We start from the raw sequence: 20,911 nt of genomic DNA, 5'->3' as shown, positions 1-20,911 counted from the left end.
GATAAATTATCCATTTCCAATTCTAAAATCGTGACCTAATGTCTTGAGGCATTGAGAAGAAGGTTACACACGGCTTTTGGCAGTAATTACAAGAATTGAAAACCTAATCAGAATTTTCCTGTGTTTTGATGTAAATTGATGTCTTATAAATGCATGCCCTGTGAAACATAGAGAGGTAGTCGATGACACAATGGCTCAAAAGTGGCTGATAGCAACTAAAGCTTTTAATATGTCTAATGTTGTTCACTGTATTACCAAATCCTAGTTGTAGTTAAAGCTAATGAGAGAATGAGTTTTTTTTTCAATAATATATATATATATATATATAATCTTACTTTTATCCTCCGCCCACATGGATGAGGGGTTGGGTGCAAGTCTCCCCACTCTCTGGTGTGTACGCTAGCCTGAACCCTCATCTGTATGGGTGTGTAGGACGGCTATCTTACTTTTATCCTCCGCCCACATGGATGAGGGGTTGGGTGCAAGTCTCCCCACTCTCTGGTGTGTACGCTAGCCTGCACCCTCAACTGTATGGGTGAGTAGGACAGCCCCTTTGATGGACTGAAGAATATTCAGTTAATGGTTAAGATTTCTCTAGAGAGATCGTACGGTCATAAATAAGACATCTGTCCCATTAATAAAAAAATAAAAAAAAATATTATATATATTTTATAAATAATTAAAAAACAAAGTAATAAAAAATTAAAAAAATAATGTAAAAAACTTAAGGGGTGGTAGAAGGCAGTTATTTTTAAAATATATATAATATTTTAGGATAAAGTCCATTTAATCCTCTCAAACTACTACTTTAATGACAATCTATCTCCTAAACTATTAATTACGATAATGTACCCCCTAAACTACCAAAACAATGATAATGTACCCCCAATGCTAGCAAAATGACGAAATTATCCCTATAAAATTTTCAATAAGACAAAAATACCCTTAAAAATTTGAAAAAAATATAAATTTTAGTATTTTTGTTTTAATTTTAGCAAGGGTAATTTTGTTATTTTGTTAAAATTTGGGATACATTGTCATTGTTTTGGTAGTTTTGGAGGTAAATTGTCGCAATTAATAGTTTGGAGAGTAGATTGTCATTGGGGTGGTAGTTTGAAGGGATTAAGTAGACTTTACCTAATATTTTATTATTATTTTTTATTAATGGATAGATGTCCTATTTATGACCTCGAATCTCTCTAGCCATTAACCGGATATTCTCCAATTCATTTTGGACTGGAGAGGATCCTCTTCCTGATCCCTCCACCCTATAAAGGTGGCTTTATCAATTTTGCAATTACGCTTTCAAAGTTTAAACTCTCAAGCGTATCAAATTTTTAATTTTTTGTAATGTCACTCATTTGTTAAATCCTAACTTAGAGGTGTCAAAATTACTAAAATACCCCTCATTATTTAAAAAAAAAAAAATTCAGGCGTTAGGAATTTGTAAAAATATCGATGCCTAAATCTTTGCAATTTTTTTAAATAAAAAACACAGAGATATCTTAAATTTTTTTGACAAGATTTAACAAATAGGTGACTTTGTAAAAAATTAAAAGTTTGATACATCATATTGCGAGTTTTTAAACTTTAGATAGGTAATATATATATATTTTGAATTTCCCTTTAAATTACTTGCCAAAGGGTTTCCACAGGGCTGCTTGGTTTATCGCGAGGCCCAACCACGGTTCCGAATTTCCCTTTAAATTACTTGCCAAAGGGTTTCTACAGGGCTGCTTGGTTTAATGCATTTGCCCAACCACGGTTCCCACCTCCCAAGCACGAATGAACTCAAAACGACACCGTACAAAAAGGAACTTAAATCTTACGAGAATAAACACTTTACTGCTTTCAAAAAACACTTGACAGGAGACCGCCTAACTGCTTCCCCGCCGACCGCCTTCGCCTTCGCCGGAGAGAGAGAGAGAGAGAGAGAGAGAGAGACATGGGGACGTCGGTGCAGGTGACTCCGCTGTGCGGAGTGTACAACGAGAACCCGCTGTCGTACTTAGTCTCCATCGACGGCTTCAACTTCCTCATCGACTGTGGCTGGCACGACCACTTCGACCCTACCATCCTGCAACCCCTCTCCAAGTACTCTCTGCTATTTCTTTTCCTTTTTCTTTCTCTTTCCATTGGAGCGGCACTATGCGCTTGAAATTGCTTAACCTAATTTCACAATGTCTAATGGCAATTTCTCTCTACACTCTCAGTACCATTTCTTTCAAATTTCTCCTTCGATATATGAAGTTTTGGCTGTTTGTGCAGGGTAGCATCAACTATAGATGCTGTGTTACTGTCCTATCCAGACACGCTTCACCTCGGTGCCTTGCCGTATGCCGTGAAACAGCTTGGCCTCTCCGCTCCGGTTTTCACCACGGAGCCGACCTACAGATTAGGTCTCCTCACTATGTACGATCAGTATCTCTCCCGGAAGGTGAAGATTTCATCCTGGACTTCTGAGCTTCTTTGATAACTAAATGCTTTTAATCGTTTTATCCATTTCTTTGAGTTCCAAAGAATTCTTTAAATTGTTCGCAATCCATGATTGTTTAAGCTGAGTTGTAGTTTTTACTTTCTGAGTTTGTTGACGGTGCTTGACTTATCTCAGGCTTATAAGCACATCATGAACCTGATTATATATATCTTAATACATTACTAACTTGATGATAAAGTAACTTTTATTTAGACCTTTTCTGCATATATGTTTTGTGTGATTGGTGAGTATATCAAGAAACAAATGAAAATATATGGTCCATTACTAAATCTAGGTTGTAGAGAAGTTTAATTTAAAACCTAGAACCTGTGCTATTAATCCGGAAAAAAAGGAGAAAGGTAATATACACCCAACTATGTAGTTTATGTAATAATGTCATTGGAACAGAGTAACTTACCTGATTATATTATGTACATATTGTTCTTATGTTGTTGTCCTTTTGGCCTTTTAATCACAATCCCTCAACTGCTCTTTTTTTTTTTTTTTCTCAAAGCATTTTTGTTTATTTATTTATTTAATTTTTTGTGAAGATCAGACTTTTTCCTTTAGTCCCTGTATTCTGATTGGGATTCTTGAGAGGTTCCATTTATTCCTTTTGTCAGTTTGCATTATCTCAGTCTTCATTGCAAGCGTTTGTGTTATGAATGATGATAAGTTAAATTGACGTGTAATTCTCTCTCCTCTTTTGTAGCAAGTATCGGATTTTGATCTCTTTACTTTAGATGACATTGATTCTGCTTTCCAAAAAGTGACCAGGCTAACCTACTCTCAGAACCATCATCTGTCTGGTATGTGTTTTCAATGTTGATAATAATTCTCTGGGTAACATGGCTGTGCTTGTTGATTTAGCCTTTTCTTTTCTCTTTAGTTGAGGTGTTCTGCTGTCTGTTCTACAAGGCTTTTGATATACATGTGGTAGACAATGAGAATTGATGGTCTTTTATGCTCCTGCACCTAGTGAGGACAGTGATGGATCTAAAGTAATTGACTTATTATCAAAAAAAAAAAAAAAAAAAAAAAGAAAAGAAAAAAGAAAAGAAGAAGACATATTATCTCTTACATAAGGCAGTACCTGTTTTGAGCATATAAACTTTTGGCATGTTTCCACATTTAGAAGAGCTTCTACCTGGTCCCCTCTCATTGTTTCTAATACAGGTCAAAAGGATCAGATGCTAGATCGTGTTGACAATATTTACAATATCAGTGAAATGTGGTTAAGACATTTACTTTGGATGCATTGAAATCTTACTGTGTGCTCCCCCTTTTTTTTTTTGGCTTTGCTTTCGGTAACCTTATGACTAATGTTAGGCAAAGGGGAGGGAATTGTAATTGCTCCTCATGTGGCTGGGCATCTGTTGGGAGGTACTGTATGGAAGATAACAAAGGATGGTGAGGATGTTATATATGCTGTGGACTTAAACCATCGCAAAGAAAGGTAAATCTTCCTTCCAACTACCTTGCTGTAATAGAGCATCACCCTAGAGAAATGTGTTCCGGACAACTCCATCCAAAACTTGGTACACTTCATTCGAAACTTATGGTGATTTGAAAATACCTTCATTTTCTTTCCTTATTTATATAATTTTGAATCCGATATTTCAAATATTATTAAATTATATGTTATTAAGTTTTTAAACCTAATGCAATTAATCCCTGTTTTTGGGAGGAGTGGTTTGCCACATTCCCATATCCCTTCCATATACGTATTACAAAATTTGCTTCATAGGATTGATTTTACTTTTATACACTTCTGTAAAAAATATGAAAAAGGCTACTTATTGGTGTGGTTTTTATCAGGCATTTGAATGGAACTGTTCTGGCATCTTTTGTGCGACCAGCTGTTCTAATAACAGATGCTTATAATGCTCTGAACAATCAGCCTTATAGACGTGGTGAAAAGGAGAATGAATTTGGAGGTACTAAGCTCTAATGATCTTGAACTTTGTCATCCCCGCTTAAATCCATACTTTTGTCTGCCTGTATGTTCAATTTTGATATTTCCCATAGCAAAGACGTGTGTGTTACCAACTTACCTAGCACATTGATTGGCATGCTACCTTTCATGAAGGGAAGTGGTTTAGCATCTTTCTGTGACCCACTGTTCTAATAACAGGTGTTGACAATGCTTTAAACACCAGCCTTATAGATGCAAAAAGAACAATGGATTTGGATAAATATGTTGGTGTAAGATAATTCATGTTGTTGCGCCCTAATTTTGTAATATCATTTTTCCCATTTCAAAATTATACACACATGCATGAAAGCATAGCATACAGTCATAGATGACAACCATATATTTCAAGTTGCTGATGAACCTTTATTTATTTATTCATTTTCTTAATTTTTATAATTCGAAATTCTTATGCTATCTTCCTTTGTTAATTTAGAAACTATAAAGAAAACTCTAGGTGCCGGTGGAAATGTACTCCTACCTGTAGACACGGCTGGGCGAGTATTCGAACTTATTTTGATACTGGAACAGGTTAGCAGGGAGAACACTGCTTTTCTCAGTTGAGTTAAGTGGCAGGCATTGTGCCTTGTACAAAAACCATGAAACAACTTTTAACATTGGATCTTGGTGATTATTGCAGTATTGGACAGATAAAAGTTTGAACTATCCCATCTTCTTTCTTACATATGTTGCATCTAGCACCATAGATTATGTCAAGAGTTTCCTTGAGTGGATGAGTGATTCCATTGCAAAGTCTTTTGAACAAAATCGTGAAAATCCCTTTCTTCTGAAGTAAGTGGCTCTTTCTTAGTGTATATTTGTCTTCACGTTTTGTGCTACCTTAGAGTGCTTTTCATCTTCTAGTTTGCTGTATACTTAAAAAAGATCTAAATATCTGAATCGCTAATATCATGCATTATGCAAGTTCATAGTCTTGGTGATATTACTTATTGGGAATTGTCACTTGTAGGAATGTTACGTTTCTAATTAACAAGAGCGAACTTGATAATGCTCCAGATGGTCCAAAGGTTAGATTAATTGTGTATACTTAACTTCACTTCTGCCACTGTCAATGGAATTGACTTACACATCGTATATAGGTTGTTATAGCATCCATGGCCAGCTTGGAAGTTGGTTTTTCTCATGATATTTTCGTTGAATGGGCATCCGATGCCAAGAATCTTGTGCTCTTTACGGAAAGAGGCCAGGTATTTTGGTTTACTTTTCCATGATACGCATTTTAAGCTGCATTACACTCGTGAAAGAACTGTTAGCATTGTCTTCTGTTTTCTGAAATTCTGATATTGGTAATTGATCTGATTGATGGATGACTGTTCCTAGAAGCTAATGTCGTGACTGACTTAGTGTACTTCAATGTGCTATATTTAGAGCTGGAATATGAGAAGTCACTATCCTCTGTCATCATAGCTGTGGAAGTTTTATTTCTGAAAATAATGAAGATTGTGTTTGATTTCATTTCCATTTCATTATTTTCATTGTTGCTGTATCATTTTCAAGGAAATTAATAACTTCGTCATGGTTCTTTTTTCTTAAGGAAATCAATCGTTTTGCTCATGTAGAATTTACCATTCACCCTTGGTCTAAATTGATGCTGCTGCTCATTCTCAAAATGTTAAGGAGAACAGATGCTTTCATAGGTATCTGCTAGGGTATTATCAGCTTTTTCAACTTTTTGGGTTGGCTGCAGGGTCCTTGTTAGTCAAATTTCTCTATTAAGGTTGATATCCTTTATACTGTATTTTGAGTCATTGCCAAAACCACTTATTCTCTTCTTGCTTTGGGGCACCTTTGATTTGTAACTTTTGTATTTTGCGTATTGTTATGTGTTGTAGATCATTTCAAAGTTTCCCTCATCTTGCCTTCAAGTGGTGCTGTACTAGTTTTGGATGAGTGCATTGATCTCTTGTTATATTTTTCTTCGAATTCTTGTTGATTATGTTAAAGTAAGGATCAAGTGATTAAATTTGCCTATTTCTATTAGCTTAAGCTTTTGGGACAAATGGTGATTTAACATGGTATCAGAGCCAAAGGTCCTGGGATCGAACCTTGACTCCGTCAATTCACTCTCCATTTAAATTAAATATTCCACATGTTGAGCCTCACCTATTAAAAGAGAGTTTGAGCCCACACGTGAGGGGGGGTGTTAAAGTAATGATTAAGTATTTAAATTTATTTCTTCCTATCATCTTAAGCTTTTAGGATAACTGGTAATTTAATAGATTAATCTCTACATCCCATTTTAGCTACACTTTGCAGCATTTTTCTGATTGCCTGGCATCTGTACTGTTTACCTTAGAGGCTATAGCTGTTTATGAAAGATATAAGATGATAAGCATTGCTAATGTTAGAAGAGTTATTAGGGTTTGAGGGTAGTTTGGTCATTGTGATATTTCCCTAATCCTATATATTAGGATGTTTGTATTAGGTTAATAATAAGCTGAATAATACAACAACCTCCTCTTCTCCCTCTAAACTTCTTACTACAAAACTATTAACATGGTATCAAAGCCTTAGGGTTTAAATCCTTGGCCCTTTGTTTGTTGTCTTAATTTTCCGCTCTTTTTCTTTTGGTTGAATTTTTCGTCCTGTTGTTGGTGAGGCTCCTTTTGGTGGCAGCATGGCCCATGTGGGCATAGTGCCCACACGGGCAGTGCCTTGATGAAGCTTTAGAGTTGTTCTTGGAAACCGAGAAAAAAAAAAAAAAAAAAAAAACGATTGTTTGTTTTTTTTCGTGGTGTTCCTTTGAGTAGTTCTTGTGTTAATTGAAGGTTTCTGTGGTGCTTATCGGCGACGTCTAGCCATTAACAATGGTTTTTGTGGTTGCCGATGGCTGTTATGGTGTTTGCCGGCAAGTTTCCAGCGACCTTTGTGGTGTTTTGGGGTGTTTTCGTCAATTTTGGGTGGTCTTCGGGTTTTCTGGTGAAGTTCCGGCGATGCTCTGGCGAGTCTCCAACAAGCCTCCTACGAAGGTTTCTGTTTGGTTTTTCTTCTGTTTTTGGTATTTTCGGCAAGGTCTTCCTATCTCCGGCAAAGCTTCGGCGATTCTCCAGTGAGACTTGTTGGTTGATCACGTGAAATGTGATCGTTGTTAGTTGTCAAGATCTGACTGGCCTTGGTGTTTTATGGTGGTTTTCGACCGATTGTTGTTGTCCGGTGAGATTCTACCGGCCTTGGTGTTTTGTGGTGAGATCTGATCAACCGTTGGTGTTTCCCAGCGAGATCCGACATGCCTTGGTGTTTTGCGATGGGTTCCGACCAGTCCTTGTTGTTTTCCGGCGATATCCTATCGGCCTTGGTGTTTTTCGGCGAGATCCGATCGCCTGTTGCAGTTTCCGATGAGTTTTCGACGGGCGTTGAAGTGTTAGCAAATTCTCTTGTTATTTTTATGGGTCTTTGTATTGTGTGCTCCAAGCTGATCCAGCTTGAGGGAGAGTGTTAGAGTATGTTTTTATGTGTTTTTTGTTTGTTTGTTTCTTCCAAACTGGATTTATATGATTTAAATCATCTAGCTTGAGGGGGAGTGTTAGAAGAGTTATTAGGGTTAGTAAGTCATTAGGGTTTGATGGTAGTTTGGTCATTGTGATATTTCTCTAATCCTATATGTTAGGATGTTTGTATTAGGTTAATAATAAGCTGAATAATACAGCAGCCTCCTCTTCTCCCTCCAAACTTCTTGCTACAAACCTATTAACAACTAATAATAATGCAACCCACAAAAATTTCTCCACTTCATTCATCCTGCCCTAGCATATTGTTTAATCCTCTCCAACTGCCCCTGTTAACTCTTGGGTTGATTTGTCCCAAATCCTGACCATTAGTTTCCCAGCCTTGTGGCCATTAGTTTTAACTATTCTCTCACTAGCAAGCCTAGCTTTTGTTTAATTACAACCTGCTTTAAAGCATCCTTTCATCGCTCTATCTTATAGCATCCCTGTTCTAGTCTTTCAAATAAAACTATATGTTTAGACAGGCATCATTGGGCATCTTCTTAAACAAGTTTGTTAAGTTTGTCTGGCAATGACCATTTGACCATAAGCTAAAGAGATATTTGATTCTCGGATTTCTTTATATTCAAGTGTTCTGATGTATTATGGACCCTTTCCAGTCAACATGTCACATTTGTTGAGAGCATTTCCTGATTTTCCTCTCCTAAGGATTTGTTTATTGATGGAATTAGATATATTTTTCTCTATATGGCATATAGCTGCAAAATTCCTTCTGTTTGAGGTTTAATGAACTTTTGTGGTTACTGATATTATAAACATGGGAATCAAAGAATCCATGTTATTAAGGTTTATTTGGACTTATCTTTGAATTTTTAGTAAGCATTGTGAGATAACTTTTTATTTCCCGCTTCTGTCTATATTATTGTTTTTCTTTCAACTTGATTGCACATGGATAGTCTTTTTCCTTTCTTTATCCAAGTGATGTTGGTACTTAATGCCATTTTTTTATGAGTGGTGGAGGAAATTAGTGAAGGTTAAATATGAGGTGATGAGGAGTGGTTGGCGTTCCGAGGAGGTAGGAGGATCGTATGGGGTGGGAATGTGGAAATGTATCCAAAGGGGGTGGAATGATTTTAAGCAACATGTGCGGTTTGAGGTAGGAAACGGGTCTCGAGTATTGTTTTGGCAGGATGTTTGGTGTGGGGAGGTATCATTGAAGACTTTGTTTCCCGCTTTGTTCAATGTAGCATGTGTAAAGGAGGCATGGGTAGAGGAGAATATGGAGACAGTAAATGGTGCTATTCATTGGAATGTAAGGTTTATTCGAACTGTTCATGATTGGGAACTGGAGGAGGTTTCGAGATTTTTCGAAATGCTGTATTCCCAACAGGGAAGGCATGGTGGGGTAGATAAAATTTGCTGGATTCCCTCAAAGAGAAAGAATTTTGAGGTGAAGTCATTCTATATTGTGAAGATTAATTCAGACCCGGTGGATGGCCCTTGGAAGATTATTTGGAAGAGTAAAAGCTCCTCCGTGAGTGGCTTATTTCGTATGGACGGCGGTGATGGGGAAAATCTTAATGTTGGACAATCTACGTAAGAAGAACATCATTGTGATGGAGTGGTGTTATATGTTCAAGAAGAGTGGTGAATCTATTGATCATCTATTATTGCATTGTGAAGTTGCTGTAGAGATATGGAATATGATTCTTTAGCTGTTTGGTGTAACGTGGGTGATGCTGGGTAGGTTGAAGGAATGCTCGGGAAGTTGGAGAGGGCAAAGGGGGTAAGCGGTCAGTCATGCAAATCTGGAGGATGATCCCTTTGTGTGTAATGTGGTGCTTATGGAGAGAAAGGAATGCACAGAGTTTTGAGGATCGTGAAATGAGAATTATAGAATTGAAGAAAAGGGTGCTTCAAACACTTTTCTCATGGAGAGTGTTGTGGTATTCTTCCCAAGTTTCAACGCTTGCGGAATTTCTAGATTTATGTGCGTCATTTTCAGTTTAAAGCTTGTATTTGTGGGTTCTTTTGTATACTTCCTGTGTATATGGGTTGCGCCCCGTGCATTTTTTAATACATTGACATTACTTATCAAAAAAAACTTAATGCCATTTTTTACTTTCGGCCTTATATGATAACATTCAGTACTCATTACATAACTTTAAAGTATGATGTCCCCATTTTTTATTTGCCAATTTCGTTTCAAATTTATGTGGAACTTCTTTTTCTGTTATAAGATAGGAACGGTACTGACACCTTACAGTGAATATGTAGTTTGCTACATTAGCTCGTATACTCCAGGCAGATCCACCTCCAAAAGCTGTTAAAGTCGCCATGTCCAAGAGGGTTCCTTTGGTTGGAGAGGAGCTAATTGCTTATGAAGAAGAGCAAAACCGAATAAAAAAAGAAGAAACTTTAAAAGCTACTCTCATCAAAGAGGAGACAAAAGCATCTCATGGTGCTGATATTGATGCAAGTGATCCAATGGTTGTTGACGTTAGCAACACTCATGCTTTGCCAGATGGTATGATCGCAAGAATTGCAATTTCCTTCCTTGGAACTAATGGCTTGAGGGATTATCCTGAGCATCTTTGATAATCCCCTTGGAAGGGCATGCTCTAGTTGAAAATGAACATCAATGTCTTGTTATTGTGGTGGTTTCTGCTGCTGCTGTTCTTGTGTGTTTATATAACATGTATATACATGTGTACATGCACACACACACACACACACACACACACACATATATATATATTACTTCTGTAACTTGAATAAACTATGCAAAGTTCAGTTCCGTTTTTCTCCTTTAATTTTTATTTTATTTTATTTTTCATGTATTTATATAACATGTATATACATGTGTACATGCACACACACACACACACACACACACACACACACATATATATATATATATATATATATATATATATATATATATATATATATATTACTTCTGTAACTTGAATAAACTATGCAAAGTTCAGTTCCGTTCTTCTCCTTTAATTTTTATTTTATTTTATTTTTCATGTATTTGTTCGACAACATTTGCTGTAAAATCCCCCTGAAATATCAGCTCTCAGTTTTGGGTCTTTTGACTAATTCTGTTTGTCTAAAACTGAATGATATCTTGTTAATATAAAAATGTGTTTTGCATGGAATTGGAGGATCTACTTTTCTTAACTGGATTCTTGAAAGTGATATAGATCTTCGTAATTTGTGAAATAAAACGCAGATGACTTGACCTCCGTTAGCCTTCTTTGAATCATACTATGAATGCTGCATTTAGAACTTATTACTGCATCGAGTCTTGTTCCACAGCTTCGTAACCAAAATATAGTGTCTTTATGTGCTCATGAATGACACTGATAATGGTATTAGTATGACATGTTGACTTCTTGAATTTATCCATATGTAATTGTCATTTTTGTGTTCGTCTTATCAAGAGTTTATACATTAATTACCATTGCAGGCATCCAACAACCCTTGTGATTTTTCCTTAACATTTCTCACATATGTTTCTTTTCCGTTGATTGGGATGTGTGATTTGTTTCTGCTCTTTTTTTCATCTTCTTTATGGTGAAGCTTGAGGTGCTATGGGTCTTGAGGTGAAGGGATAATAATGTATTCCATTAACATTTAGATTCATTGTACACTAAACTCAAAACCATTTTCTGGTGCATTTACTGAGTTATTTTCACTGTACCTTGCAGTGGCTGGTCCACATGGTGCTGGATACCGGGACATATTAATCGATGGGTTTGTTCCTTCATCCACCAGTGTTGCCCCAATGTTTCCCTTTTATGAAAATACTTTTGAGTGGGATGATTTTGGTGAAGTCATAAATCCTGATGATTATGTAATCAAGGATGAAGACATGGACCAAACAGGAATGCATGTGAGTTCTATTTGTGAGATGTGTACCCCTTTGGTTGCTGTGAAGTTCAATACTTGATAAGCATATTTTGCTTTTGAATGTGCTTTTCGGTTGTATGCTGATTTGGTTTACGGGGATACTGTTTCTATTATAGAATTGCCTTGTCATTATATGAAACACTGAAAGTTATCCTTTTTAAACTTTATCTTCTACTTGAGAGAAGAATATTCTTGACTACTTGTGCCCTCTTATATTGGAGTGTATATAGAACAATGACTTAACTTTCATTGATAAGTGAAAGTTAAGTTATCCTTGGGTTGCGCCTCTCTGCGCTCTTTAATGCATTATTACTTATCAAAAACTTTCATTGATAAGTGCAAATTTCATTAAATCGGATTTTTGAGGAACAGCTGCATGATAGTAATGACTGTGTTCAACATTGAGGCTTCTGAAAGCTATCCTCTGTAGGGATCTCTGATTGCCTTGCATAACTATTGATCAATGGCTTTCACGCTTTTTTATATATGTTTCCTGGATAAAAATGCTAATGCATTTTCTTATTCAGGGTTAAGGAAACCTGCACCTATAGCAAGTGAAACGAGATCAAAATTAGTTGCCCACAAAAAAAAGTGACATTAGAATGTGGAGTTCTGGAATAGTCACAACACAAGATTGACGAAGTGGCTTTACCAGTTCTTAATGTGTGGAGAGCTCAGAAAGAAATGAGATGGAACATGGTGAGGTTTGCAAAAAGTAGAGACAGAAAACATGGATGGTCGTATTAAAAAAAGATAAAGCATTTGAAAACTGTTGGTTCCTAAAGGTTATGAGAAATTAGGTGAAGGAATCTGTAGTTTGATCTGAAAATTGATGCTGTTTGATAATTTTCACAGAAATAGATGGTGGTTTAAACTAGCAGTATTTGCTAGGTTCCAGCTAGGGTTGCATGCATAATTTTGTGATTTAATTGGAAGATGTTATCACTCATGCATCTCTCACTTATGAAAATGCTTGCACTACCATCTCTCTGCTATTACATATTTTAATATAATGGATGGAAAATTGGATATTTTACGCTTCATCTTATGGAGGTCACTGTGTTTCTCATCTATCTCAGGTTGGTGGCTATTTAGATGGAAAATTTGATGAAGGATCTACCAGTATGATGCTTGATACAAAACCTTCAAAAGTCGTGTCTAATGAATTAACAGTAAGTTGAACTCTGCCTTGGGGTTGTATAAAAGGGTTATTCGTCATTGATCATACTAAGGTTGCATATGTTTTAGATTTTATGAATAATTGATACTGTGTTTTACATTTGACAGGGTGCATATGGCATTATAGTATACTTTGAGTCATTTCTTTTTGTGTTGCATTGCCATATATGGTTTCATATTTAGGAAATGGATATATTATGATGATTAGAAATGTGATTTTGGCTGTTTCACATCCTTTTGCTACTTGCAATAATTATTACCTTGGAAAAATGTGTTTCCCTCTAATATTGTCATTTTTATTTCTTGTAATTCTTGTTTTCTAGATTATTGTTATTGGTATTCAGTGATGGGTTTGCTGAGTTGGTTTTTGAAGCTAAAGCCTTTGAGCTTTTGGTCGAAGAGGGCGTTCAGTATTGTGTATATTTGAAAGAAGCAGAGAGGTCTCTCGAGCAGTGTACAAGGGCAAGGTGAGTGTGGTATGGCTGTTGGCTATTGTGGAGGCGCTGGTCCAAGGGGACGGGTAGGAGTTTATAAAATCTTCTAGGGTCAGTAGCAAAGCTTTCCTTGGATAGAGGTGTTGAAATAGTCTTGGCCAGTTCTTAGCATTGGTGTAGTACGGGGGTGGTGGTTGAAGAAGCTTCATTGCCATCCCGGAGGGTTGTGAAGGAAGGGGATGGAGAATTTGTGTTGCCGATTTGCGAAAAGTGGCAGCTTTTCTCGAGGTGTCTTTCCACAATTGAAGGTTGCAGTCTAGAAAGTTCCTTGGTGGCCCTCAATCGCTCATCTTGGCTGGCTCTTCATCAATGCTGGCAAGGCTCTAGCGGATGGTGGCAGTGGGTCTTACGTGGAAGCATTGGTAGGAGTGGGGGCAACCTTCGGATTTTGCCATGTTGACTAGCAGCAAAGTGGGTATCTTGGAGGACAGAGACCTAAGGGGTAGGGGTGCCTGGGCTACTCTCTATAGCAACCTTAGATTTCTAGCTAGTTTTGTCAATACAAAGGACATGAAGGATGTTGTAGGTGAAAATACAGATAAGCACATTTGGAGACAGCTGTTGGTTTTACTAAAAGTACTAGAACGTTGGCTAGAGTGTTTAGAGGGTTAGGAGTACAATGAACCTAAGGTAGATGTAGGCCATGCGAAGGAAACTGAGTTGAAGCCCAAGCAGAAGGGGAAGGCCCTGCTCACTTCGCTTGCTTGCTCGGGTTATTTAATTTCAGGCCCTATTGATTTTAAGTCCAATGGTTTATATAGGCCCAAGCATGAGGGAGGGAGGGGGACTCTATTGTGGGTTTGGGCTTAGGAGCGGGCTCATGTTCTAGTTAGCTTGGCTATACTCAGGAGTTGAATCCCATTGCTAAAGGGAGAGCCCGTTCGCCTGTGGGCCATGGTGCCTCAGCCCCATCCCATTCTTAGTGGCCCAACCCGCTAAGGCGCAATCTAAGAGGCCAAGCTCGGATTGGCTTAAGTACCAGGTTATAACTCATTGTCGGTCTAGTCCCAAGGCCACTTTTGGTTCTGGGTTCTCCTTTGGACAATTCATCCGCTGTTGATGAGGCAAACATTCCTCATCTTGGAGCTACAAGCCCATGCGCTCTCCTAAGGTTGTGGATTAGGCCTTAGGTCATAGATATGAGAGGGATAAAAGGTGGAGGGTCTGAAATCTTCTTAGAGAATGGACGGAGAATATTGTCTGTTTGCCATAAAATAAATTGGAGTATGTGTCTAGGGCTGTTGTGCTAAGTTTATGGGGTTGTATTCATGTGGATTGGTGTTATTTGGGTTCTTTAGGGCTTTTAGTGGGATTCTGTTAATGTGGGATAGGAGGGTTGAAGAAAAAATTAAGGATTGTATGGGGGCATACTTTGTGCCTTTGTCCTTTAGAAATGTCAATGGCAACTTCGAGTGGGCTTTCACTGATGACTATGGTCCTAATGTTGATGGTGATAGAAGAGTTCTTTGTGATGAATTGGCCAGGTTGACTAGTTGGGGGAATGGTCCGTGGTGTATTGGGGGTGATTTTAACATCATTTGCTTCCCAAGCGAGAGATCTAACGGTTTATGTTCGTCCATAACTATGTTGGAGTTCTCCGAGTTTATTTTTGAACAAGATCTTATGGACATCCTTCTTGTTGGCGGTATCTTCACGTGGTCTAATAATCGTGATCCTCTGGCATGGTCTAGAATTGACAAGTTTCTTCTCTCTCTTGACTGGGAAGCCCACTTTCTTGATGTTTCTTAGAGGAGGCTCCTTAGAGTTTTATTGAATCATTTTCCTTTATTGCTTGATTGTGTAGATATCATTAGGAGTAGAGGGTATTTTAAGTTTGAGAATATGTGGCTAAAATCAGAGGGTTTTGTGGAAAGGTTGAAACAATGGTGGTTGTCTATAGCTTTCAAGGATCCCCTAGTTTTTATTGGCTCACAAACTAAAAGCCTTGAAACTTGACTTGAAAAAATAAAATGTGGAGGTGTTTGGAAACGTCGAGAAGCGGAAGAAGGCTCTTTTGGTTGAACTCCATGATCTGGATGCTATTGTAGAAGAAAGATCCCTATCAAAAAGGAAGGAAAGGCCGACATTACTATTGACTTGGAAAGGACTACTATATTGGAAGAAATGAGCTAGAGACAGAAATCGAGAGGGCCCTTTGGTTGAGGGAGGGAGACAAGAATAAAAAGTTTTTCCACCGTGTAGCAATTTCAAATAGAAGGAACAACATTAATGGATTCGTCTCTTCAGGTTATAAGCGAGCATATACCAAGGTTTTACACTCATCTTTATTAAGAACAATTCACTTGGCAGCTTAAATTGGATGGTCTTACTTGTAATCCTGTTGGTATTGACGAGGTTACATGGCTGGAAAGAGCCTTTGAGGAGAGTGAGGTCTACAAGGTGGTGAAAGATTTTAACGGCGATAAGGCCTTGAGCCTGGATGGTTTTTGTTTGGCTTTCTTCTAGTCTTATTTGGGAGGTTCTAAAAGAAGATGTCATGAATGCCTTTCATGAGTTCCATCCTCGTGGTAAGTTTGCTTTCTTCCCAAGAAAGCTAGGGCGGCAGATATTAAGGACTTTTGCGCTATTGGGTGGTGTCTTTAAAATCATCTCTAAAGTCCTAACTAACACGCTGAAAGCAGCGCAGGAGAAGATTATTTTTAGGTCTCAGAATGCTTTTATCAGGGAGAGGCATATTTTAGCCTCAATCCTTATTGCAAATGAATGTCCCAATTGTAGAATTAGAGGTCTCAGGTGTGCTCTGTAAACTGGACCTAGAGAAGGCTTATGATCATGTTAATTGGGATTTCCTGTTGTATCTATTGAGATGTGGTTTCGTGAATGGATAGTTCATTGCATCTCTATTGTGCGTTTCTTTGACTTGATTAACAACTGCATCCGACTTCTTTAATAGTTCCTGTGGCTTGAGACATATGGATCAGTGGATCATTTATTCTTTGTCATGGAGGTGTCGAGTAGAATCTTGTTTGCCACCGGGGGGGGGGGGGGGGGGGGGGGGTATTAGGCTTTTTGGTGGGGTCTGAGAATAACAGTGTGGTCCTTTTGCATCATTTCCTATTTGCGGATGACACTTTGATTTTTTGCGAGGCTAATCTTGATCATCTCCATAATTTGCGGTGTCTTTTCTTATGTTTTTAAGCTGTTTCGGGGTTGAAAATTAGCCTTGCTAAATCATAGTTAGTCCTTGTTGACGCCATAGAAGAGTTGGAGGCTTGGCTAGTATCCTTAGTTGTAGGGTGTCCTCTCCGCCTATGAAGTATTTGGCCTTCTGTTGGGAGTTTCATTTAAGGCAAAATCTATCTGGAATGGTAATATTGAAAAGATGGAACTGCGTTTGACAGGATGGAAGCAACTATATTTGGCAAAGGGTGGTAGGATCACTTTGATTAAAATCACTCTTTCTAATTTGCCTACCTATTTTCTTCACCTTTTCCCCATCCCAGTTGGAGTTGCTAACCGTATTGAGAACATTCAACGGGATTCCTTGTGGGGTGGAGTCGGTGACGAGTTTAAATTCCATGTAGTCAGTTGGTCCAAGATTTGTATTTTGTTGTCCTCAGGAGGTTTGGGGGTTAGGAACTTTATTTTGTTTAACCGAGCTCCTTTGGAAAAATGGCTTTGGTGTTGCTCTATGGAGCGGGTAGAACTGCGTTTGACAGGATGGAAGCAACTATATTTGGCAAAGGGTGGTAGGATCACTTTGATTAAAATCACTCTTTCTAATTTGCCTACCTATTTTCTGCACCTTTTCCCCATCCCAGTTGGAGTTGCTAACCGTATTGAGAACATTCAACGGGATTCCTTGTGGGGTGGAGTCAGTGACGAGTTTAAATTCCATCTAGTCAGTTGGTCTAAGATTTGTATTTTGTTGTCCTCAGGAGGTTTGGGGGTTAGGAACCTGATTTTGTTTAACCGAGCTCCTTTGGAAAAATGGCTTTGGTGTTGCTCTATGGAGAGGGAGGCTTTGTGGAGATCGGTGGTGGAAGCTAAATATGAGAGCATGTGGGGTGGGTGATGCTCCAACGCATTGTAGAGGTCCTATGGGGTAAGGGTGTGAAAAAACATTAGCAGGGGGTGGGGGGATTTCTCTATATTTGTGAGATTTGAGGTAAGAGGCGGGTCTAAGGTTCGGTTTGGCATGACATATGATGTGGAAATCAGACCATGAAGGAAGCCTTCTCAGTGTTGTTTAGCATTGCTCGCTTTAAGGAGGCCTTAGTGGCAAACCATATGCTGTTTTCGAATGACACCTGGCAGTAGAATGTTACCTTCATCAGATCTGTGCATGTTGGGAGATGGAGTTGGTCACTTCATTCTTCAATCTCTTCTATTTTATGAGGCTGAGTCGAGGTGGCAAGGATAGTATCTGTTGTACCCCTTCCAAAAGATAGACATTCGAGGCCAGATCTTTTTATCATGCGCTTGGCCCCCTAGCCATTCTTTCCCTTGTAAGTGCATTTTCAGAAATAAGGCACTTTCGAGAGTGACTTTTTTTGTTTAGACATCAACGTTAGAAAGGATCTTGACCTTGGATAATCTAAGAAAGAGACATGTCATAATAAATTGGCTATTTATTGAAGTTATGTCCTACATTGGTCATGCTGTTCTCTATTTTAAGTTCCTTTTGTGCTATTGTTTTGTTGTGACTTCATGAATTGGCTATTCATTGAAGTTATGTCCTACGTTGCTCATGCTGTTCTCTATTTTCAGGTGCAAGTGAAGTGTTTATTGATTTACATGGACTTTGAGGGCCGTTCTGATGGGCGTTCTATTAAATCAATTCTCTCCCATGTGGCTCCCCTGAAGCTTGTAAGAATGCTTTTTATACTCATTAATTTACCAGTTCCCTAATTATTATTGTACTTTTGTTAGTTAAGGTCAAGATTTTGTAGTTAACGTTAGGATGATATCTCTTGCCACTGTTATGCAAACATATAATCATGTGCATACATCTTGTGTCTGCTAATTTTCACATGAAGTTGCCATGCTTGCATGAGAGTACAATGCTTTCTGTGTCCAGTACTTTTTCCTGAGCAATGAGAAGTTCTAAATGAGGTTGAGAGTGTTCCAAAAGGGAATTGGCTAAAGACATGTGAAGCTCTAGAATGGTAGGAAAGGGAGAGTGTCTTTTGTAAGTGTTATAAGCTGATCCGGTCTTCACAGAGTCTCACAGTCAGCGAGCTTGAACCTTTTTTATTAGTTATTACTGTTTGAGTTAATAATGTTTTTCCTTTCAGCACTTGCATGTGAAGCTCTAGAATGGTAGGAAAGGGAGAGTGTCTTTTGTAAGTGTTATAAGCTGATCCAGTCTTCACAGAGTCTCACAGTCAGCGGGCTTGAACTTTTTTTATTAGTTATTACTGTTTGAGTTAATAATGTTTTTCCTTTCAGCACTTGCATGTGGAAGCTTCATCTATTTTTACTTACCATATACACATAAATATACTTTCTTTCTCCTTGGAGGTTCTGGTGCATGGATCAGCTGAAGCCACAGAACATTTAAAGCAACACTGCTTGAAACACGTTTGCCCTCACGTGTATGCTCCCCATATTGAGGAAACAATTGATGTTACCTCTGATTTGTGTGCTTATAAGGTATAATTAGAGAATTGTCTGTTGTTTTATGGACCAATGATTTTAGAAACTAGAATTCATTTTATTCTTCTTATATGAAATATAGGTACAACTTTCTGAAAAGCTGATGAGTAACGTGCTCTTTAAGAAGGTAAGCATGTAGTATTGTCTCAAAAATATCGGATCATTTATACGTGATCTCCCTCAGCATTTCTAATGTAAGTGCAATTAACAGCTTGGAGATTATGAAATAGCTTGGGTAGATGCTGAAGTAGCGAAGACAGACGGTGGCATGCTGTCTTTAAATCCCTGTTCAACTACAGCTCCACCGCATAAATCTGTTCTTGTTGGTGATCTAAAAATGGCAGATTTCAAACAGTTTCTCGCCAGTAAGGGCATCCAGGTACAGTTGATTGAATCTGCTTAAAATCTCCGTTGTGGTGACATGTCACCTTCTGTTTCCCAGAATAGGATTCTCCATTTAATGGTCAGTATTTAAAGTTGATTCATCTAATAGTGGTGAGCATGATGTCAATGTTCACATGTCTTTTAAAAAATTTCAATAAAATGCACATATTGTGCATCATTTAGATGCACTAACGTGAAATTGATACTATTCATTTCAAATATTTGAAATGGAGAGGATCCTTGTCCATGTTTTTGCTATGATACATGCCATAAATGTAAGCGGCTGGATGATCAAGACCCGTCAGTCATCGGCCATGTTTGGTCGCACAATATGGAAATGAACTTATCTTATGTTCTAGAGCTAGACTTGGGAAACGGTTTAGGCCAGTATTGGATGTGCGTGATAAAAGAAATATGATAGCTTGATAACCTCTACAGGTTGAATTTGCCGGTGGAGCCTTGCGATGCGGTGAGTATGTGACGATACGAAAGGTTGGGGATGCGAGCCAGAAAGTGAGTGATTCTGCTTTACATTTTTGTTTCTAGTTATGGAAGTTCAACTGGAAATTGCAGGTCTCTGATCCCCTTTTTGAGTTTGTGGAGGAAAAGCCTCACTAGTAACTCTCTTCTTTTTGTGTCCAGGGTGGGGCATCTGGTCCTCAGCAAATTCTCATTGAAGGCCCCTTATGTGAGGATTATTATAAGATCCGTGATTATCTTTATTCACAGTTTTTTTTGCTCTAACTCCTCATTTAACATCTGTAATCCCATTTGGTCAAAGCTTTATTGGAAATGGGAGGTACTTCCTTTAAGTGGAGAAAGTTCATTTCTAAAAGTGATTCTGCAAAAATATAGTAGAGTAGAAGAGCACTTTTGTAGCTGTCTCGTGTTTGGATTGCAATTCTATACAGGGAAAACCTACGTTATGCAACGTGCACGATAAGCCCATCATGAGGTCCCAAGGAGGATTTTGAGTAGCCTAGTGGGACACTCCCGAGGGTAGGACTATGGGCGAGGCCGCATCTTTAACGGGCAGCGAGGCCATGTCTTTAGTTAGCTGAAAAGCGAATTTGGAGATTCTGGCAGGTTGGATGCATAATAGACTAACATTTGAGCATGATGGCTGAGGAGGCTTCATATTTCAGGTGTTTCCTAAAGAAGCTTAAATATAGACAAAAACATGTCGCAACAACTTTGCTGCTTGTTTAGCTCAAATATGGTTGGAGCTTAGTCCATGTTAGTACAACATATTAGCTTAATAAACAAACATGCTAAGATTGGACATTGTCTGATCAATGCTTGTGCAAAAAGGTTTTACATTATTTACAGTATAAAGCAAAAGTATACGCGAAGCTCCGAGAGCTTAGACCTGTGCAGTGTTTGCTTGTAGCACTACCCATCT

The 20,911-nt window shown here is 38.2% G+C and overlaps 1 protein-coding gene across 1 annotated transcript; it reads left to right on the top strand.

Annotated features, from left to right (window-relative positions):
* The first annotated feature begins 1,863 nt into the window (after nt 1-1,863).
* On the top strand, nt 1,864-20,387 carry CPSF100 (cleavage and polyadenylation specificity factor 100). Its single transcript, XM_059595659.2, has 18 exons — nt 1,864-2,094; nt 2,269-2,437; nt 3,189-3,285; nt 3,806-3,932; nt 4,295-4,413; nt 4,885-4,979; nt 5,089-5,240; nt 5,419-5,476; nt 5,549-5,656; nt 10,193-10,442; nt 11,632-11,816; nt 12,913-13,005; nt 18,238-18,336; nt 18,991-19,122; nt 19,208-19,252; nt 19,337-19,504; nt 19,948-20,022; nt 20,152-20,387. The coding sequence occupies exons 1-18, from the start codon at nt 1,946-1,948 to the stop codon at nt 20,251-20,253; spliced, it is 2,223 nt and encodes a 740-aa protein (XP_059451642.2). The 5' UTR covers nt 1,864-1,945; the 3' UTR covers nt 20,254-20,387.
* The last annotated feature ends 524 nt before the right edge of the window (nt 20,388-20,911 follow it).

Source organism: Corylus avellana, chromosome 5 (genome assembly GCF_965113065.1).
Source record: "Corylus avellana chromosome 5, dhCorAvel1.hap1.2, whole genome shotgun sequence".
Taxonomy (NCBI): domain Eukaryota; kingdom Viridiplantae; phylum Streptophyta; class Magnoliopsida; order Fagales; family Betulaceae; genus Corylus; species Corylus avellana.
The sequence above is the reverse complement of the archived record's forward strand: the minus strand, read 5'-3'. Positions and strand labels throughout refer to the sequence as shown.

What these genes read in the sequence shown, in the direction of transcription:
- CPSF100 (XM_059595659.2), top strand. Translation starts at nt 1,946, where the DNA reads ATGGGGACGTCGGTGCAGGTGACTCCGCTGTGCGGAGTGTACAACGAG. An exon ending in ATCCTGCAACCCCTCTCCAA is followed by an intron (nt 2,095 to 2,268) that starts GTACTCTCTGCT and finishes CTGTTTGTGCAG; the next exon opens with GGTAGCATCAACTATAGATG. An exon ending in CACTCATGCTTTGCCAGATG is followed by an intron (nt 10,443 to 11,631) that starts GTATGATCGCAA and finishes TGTACCTTGCAG; the next exon opens with TGGCTGGTCCACATGGTGCT.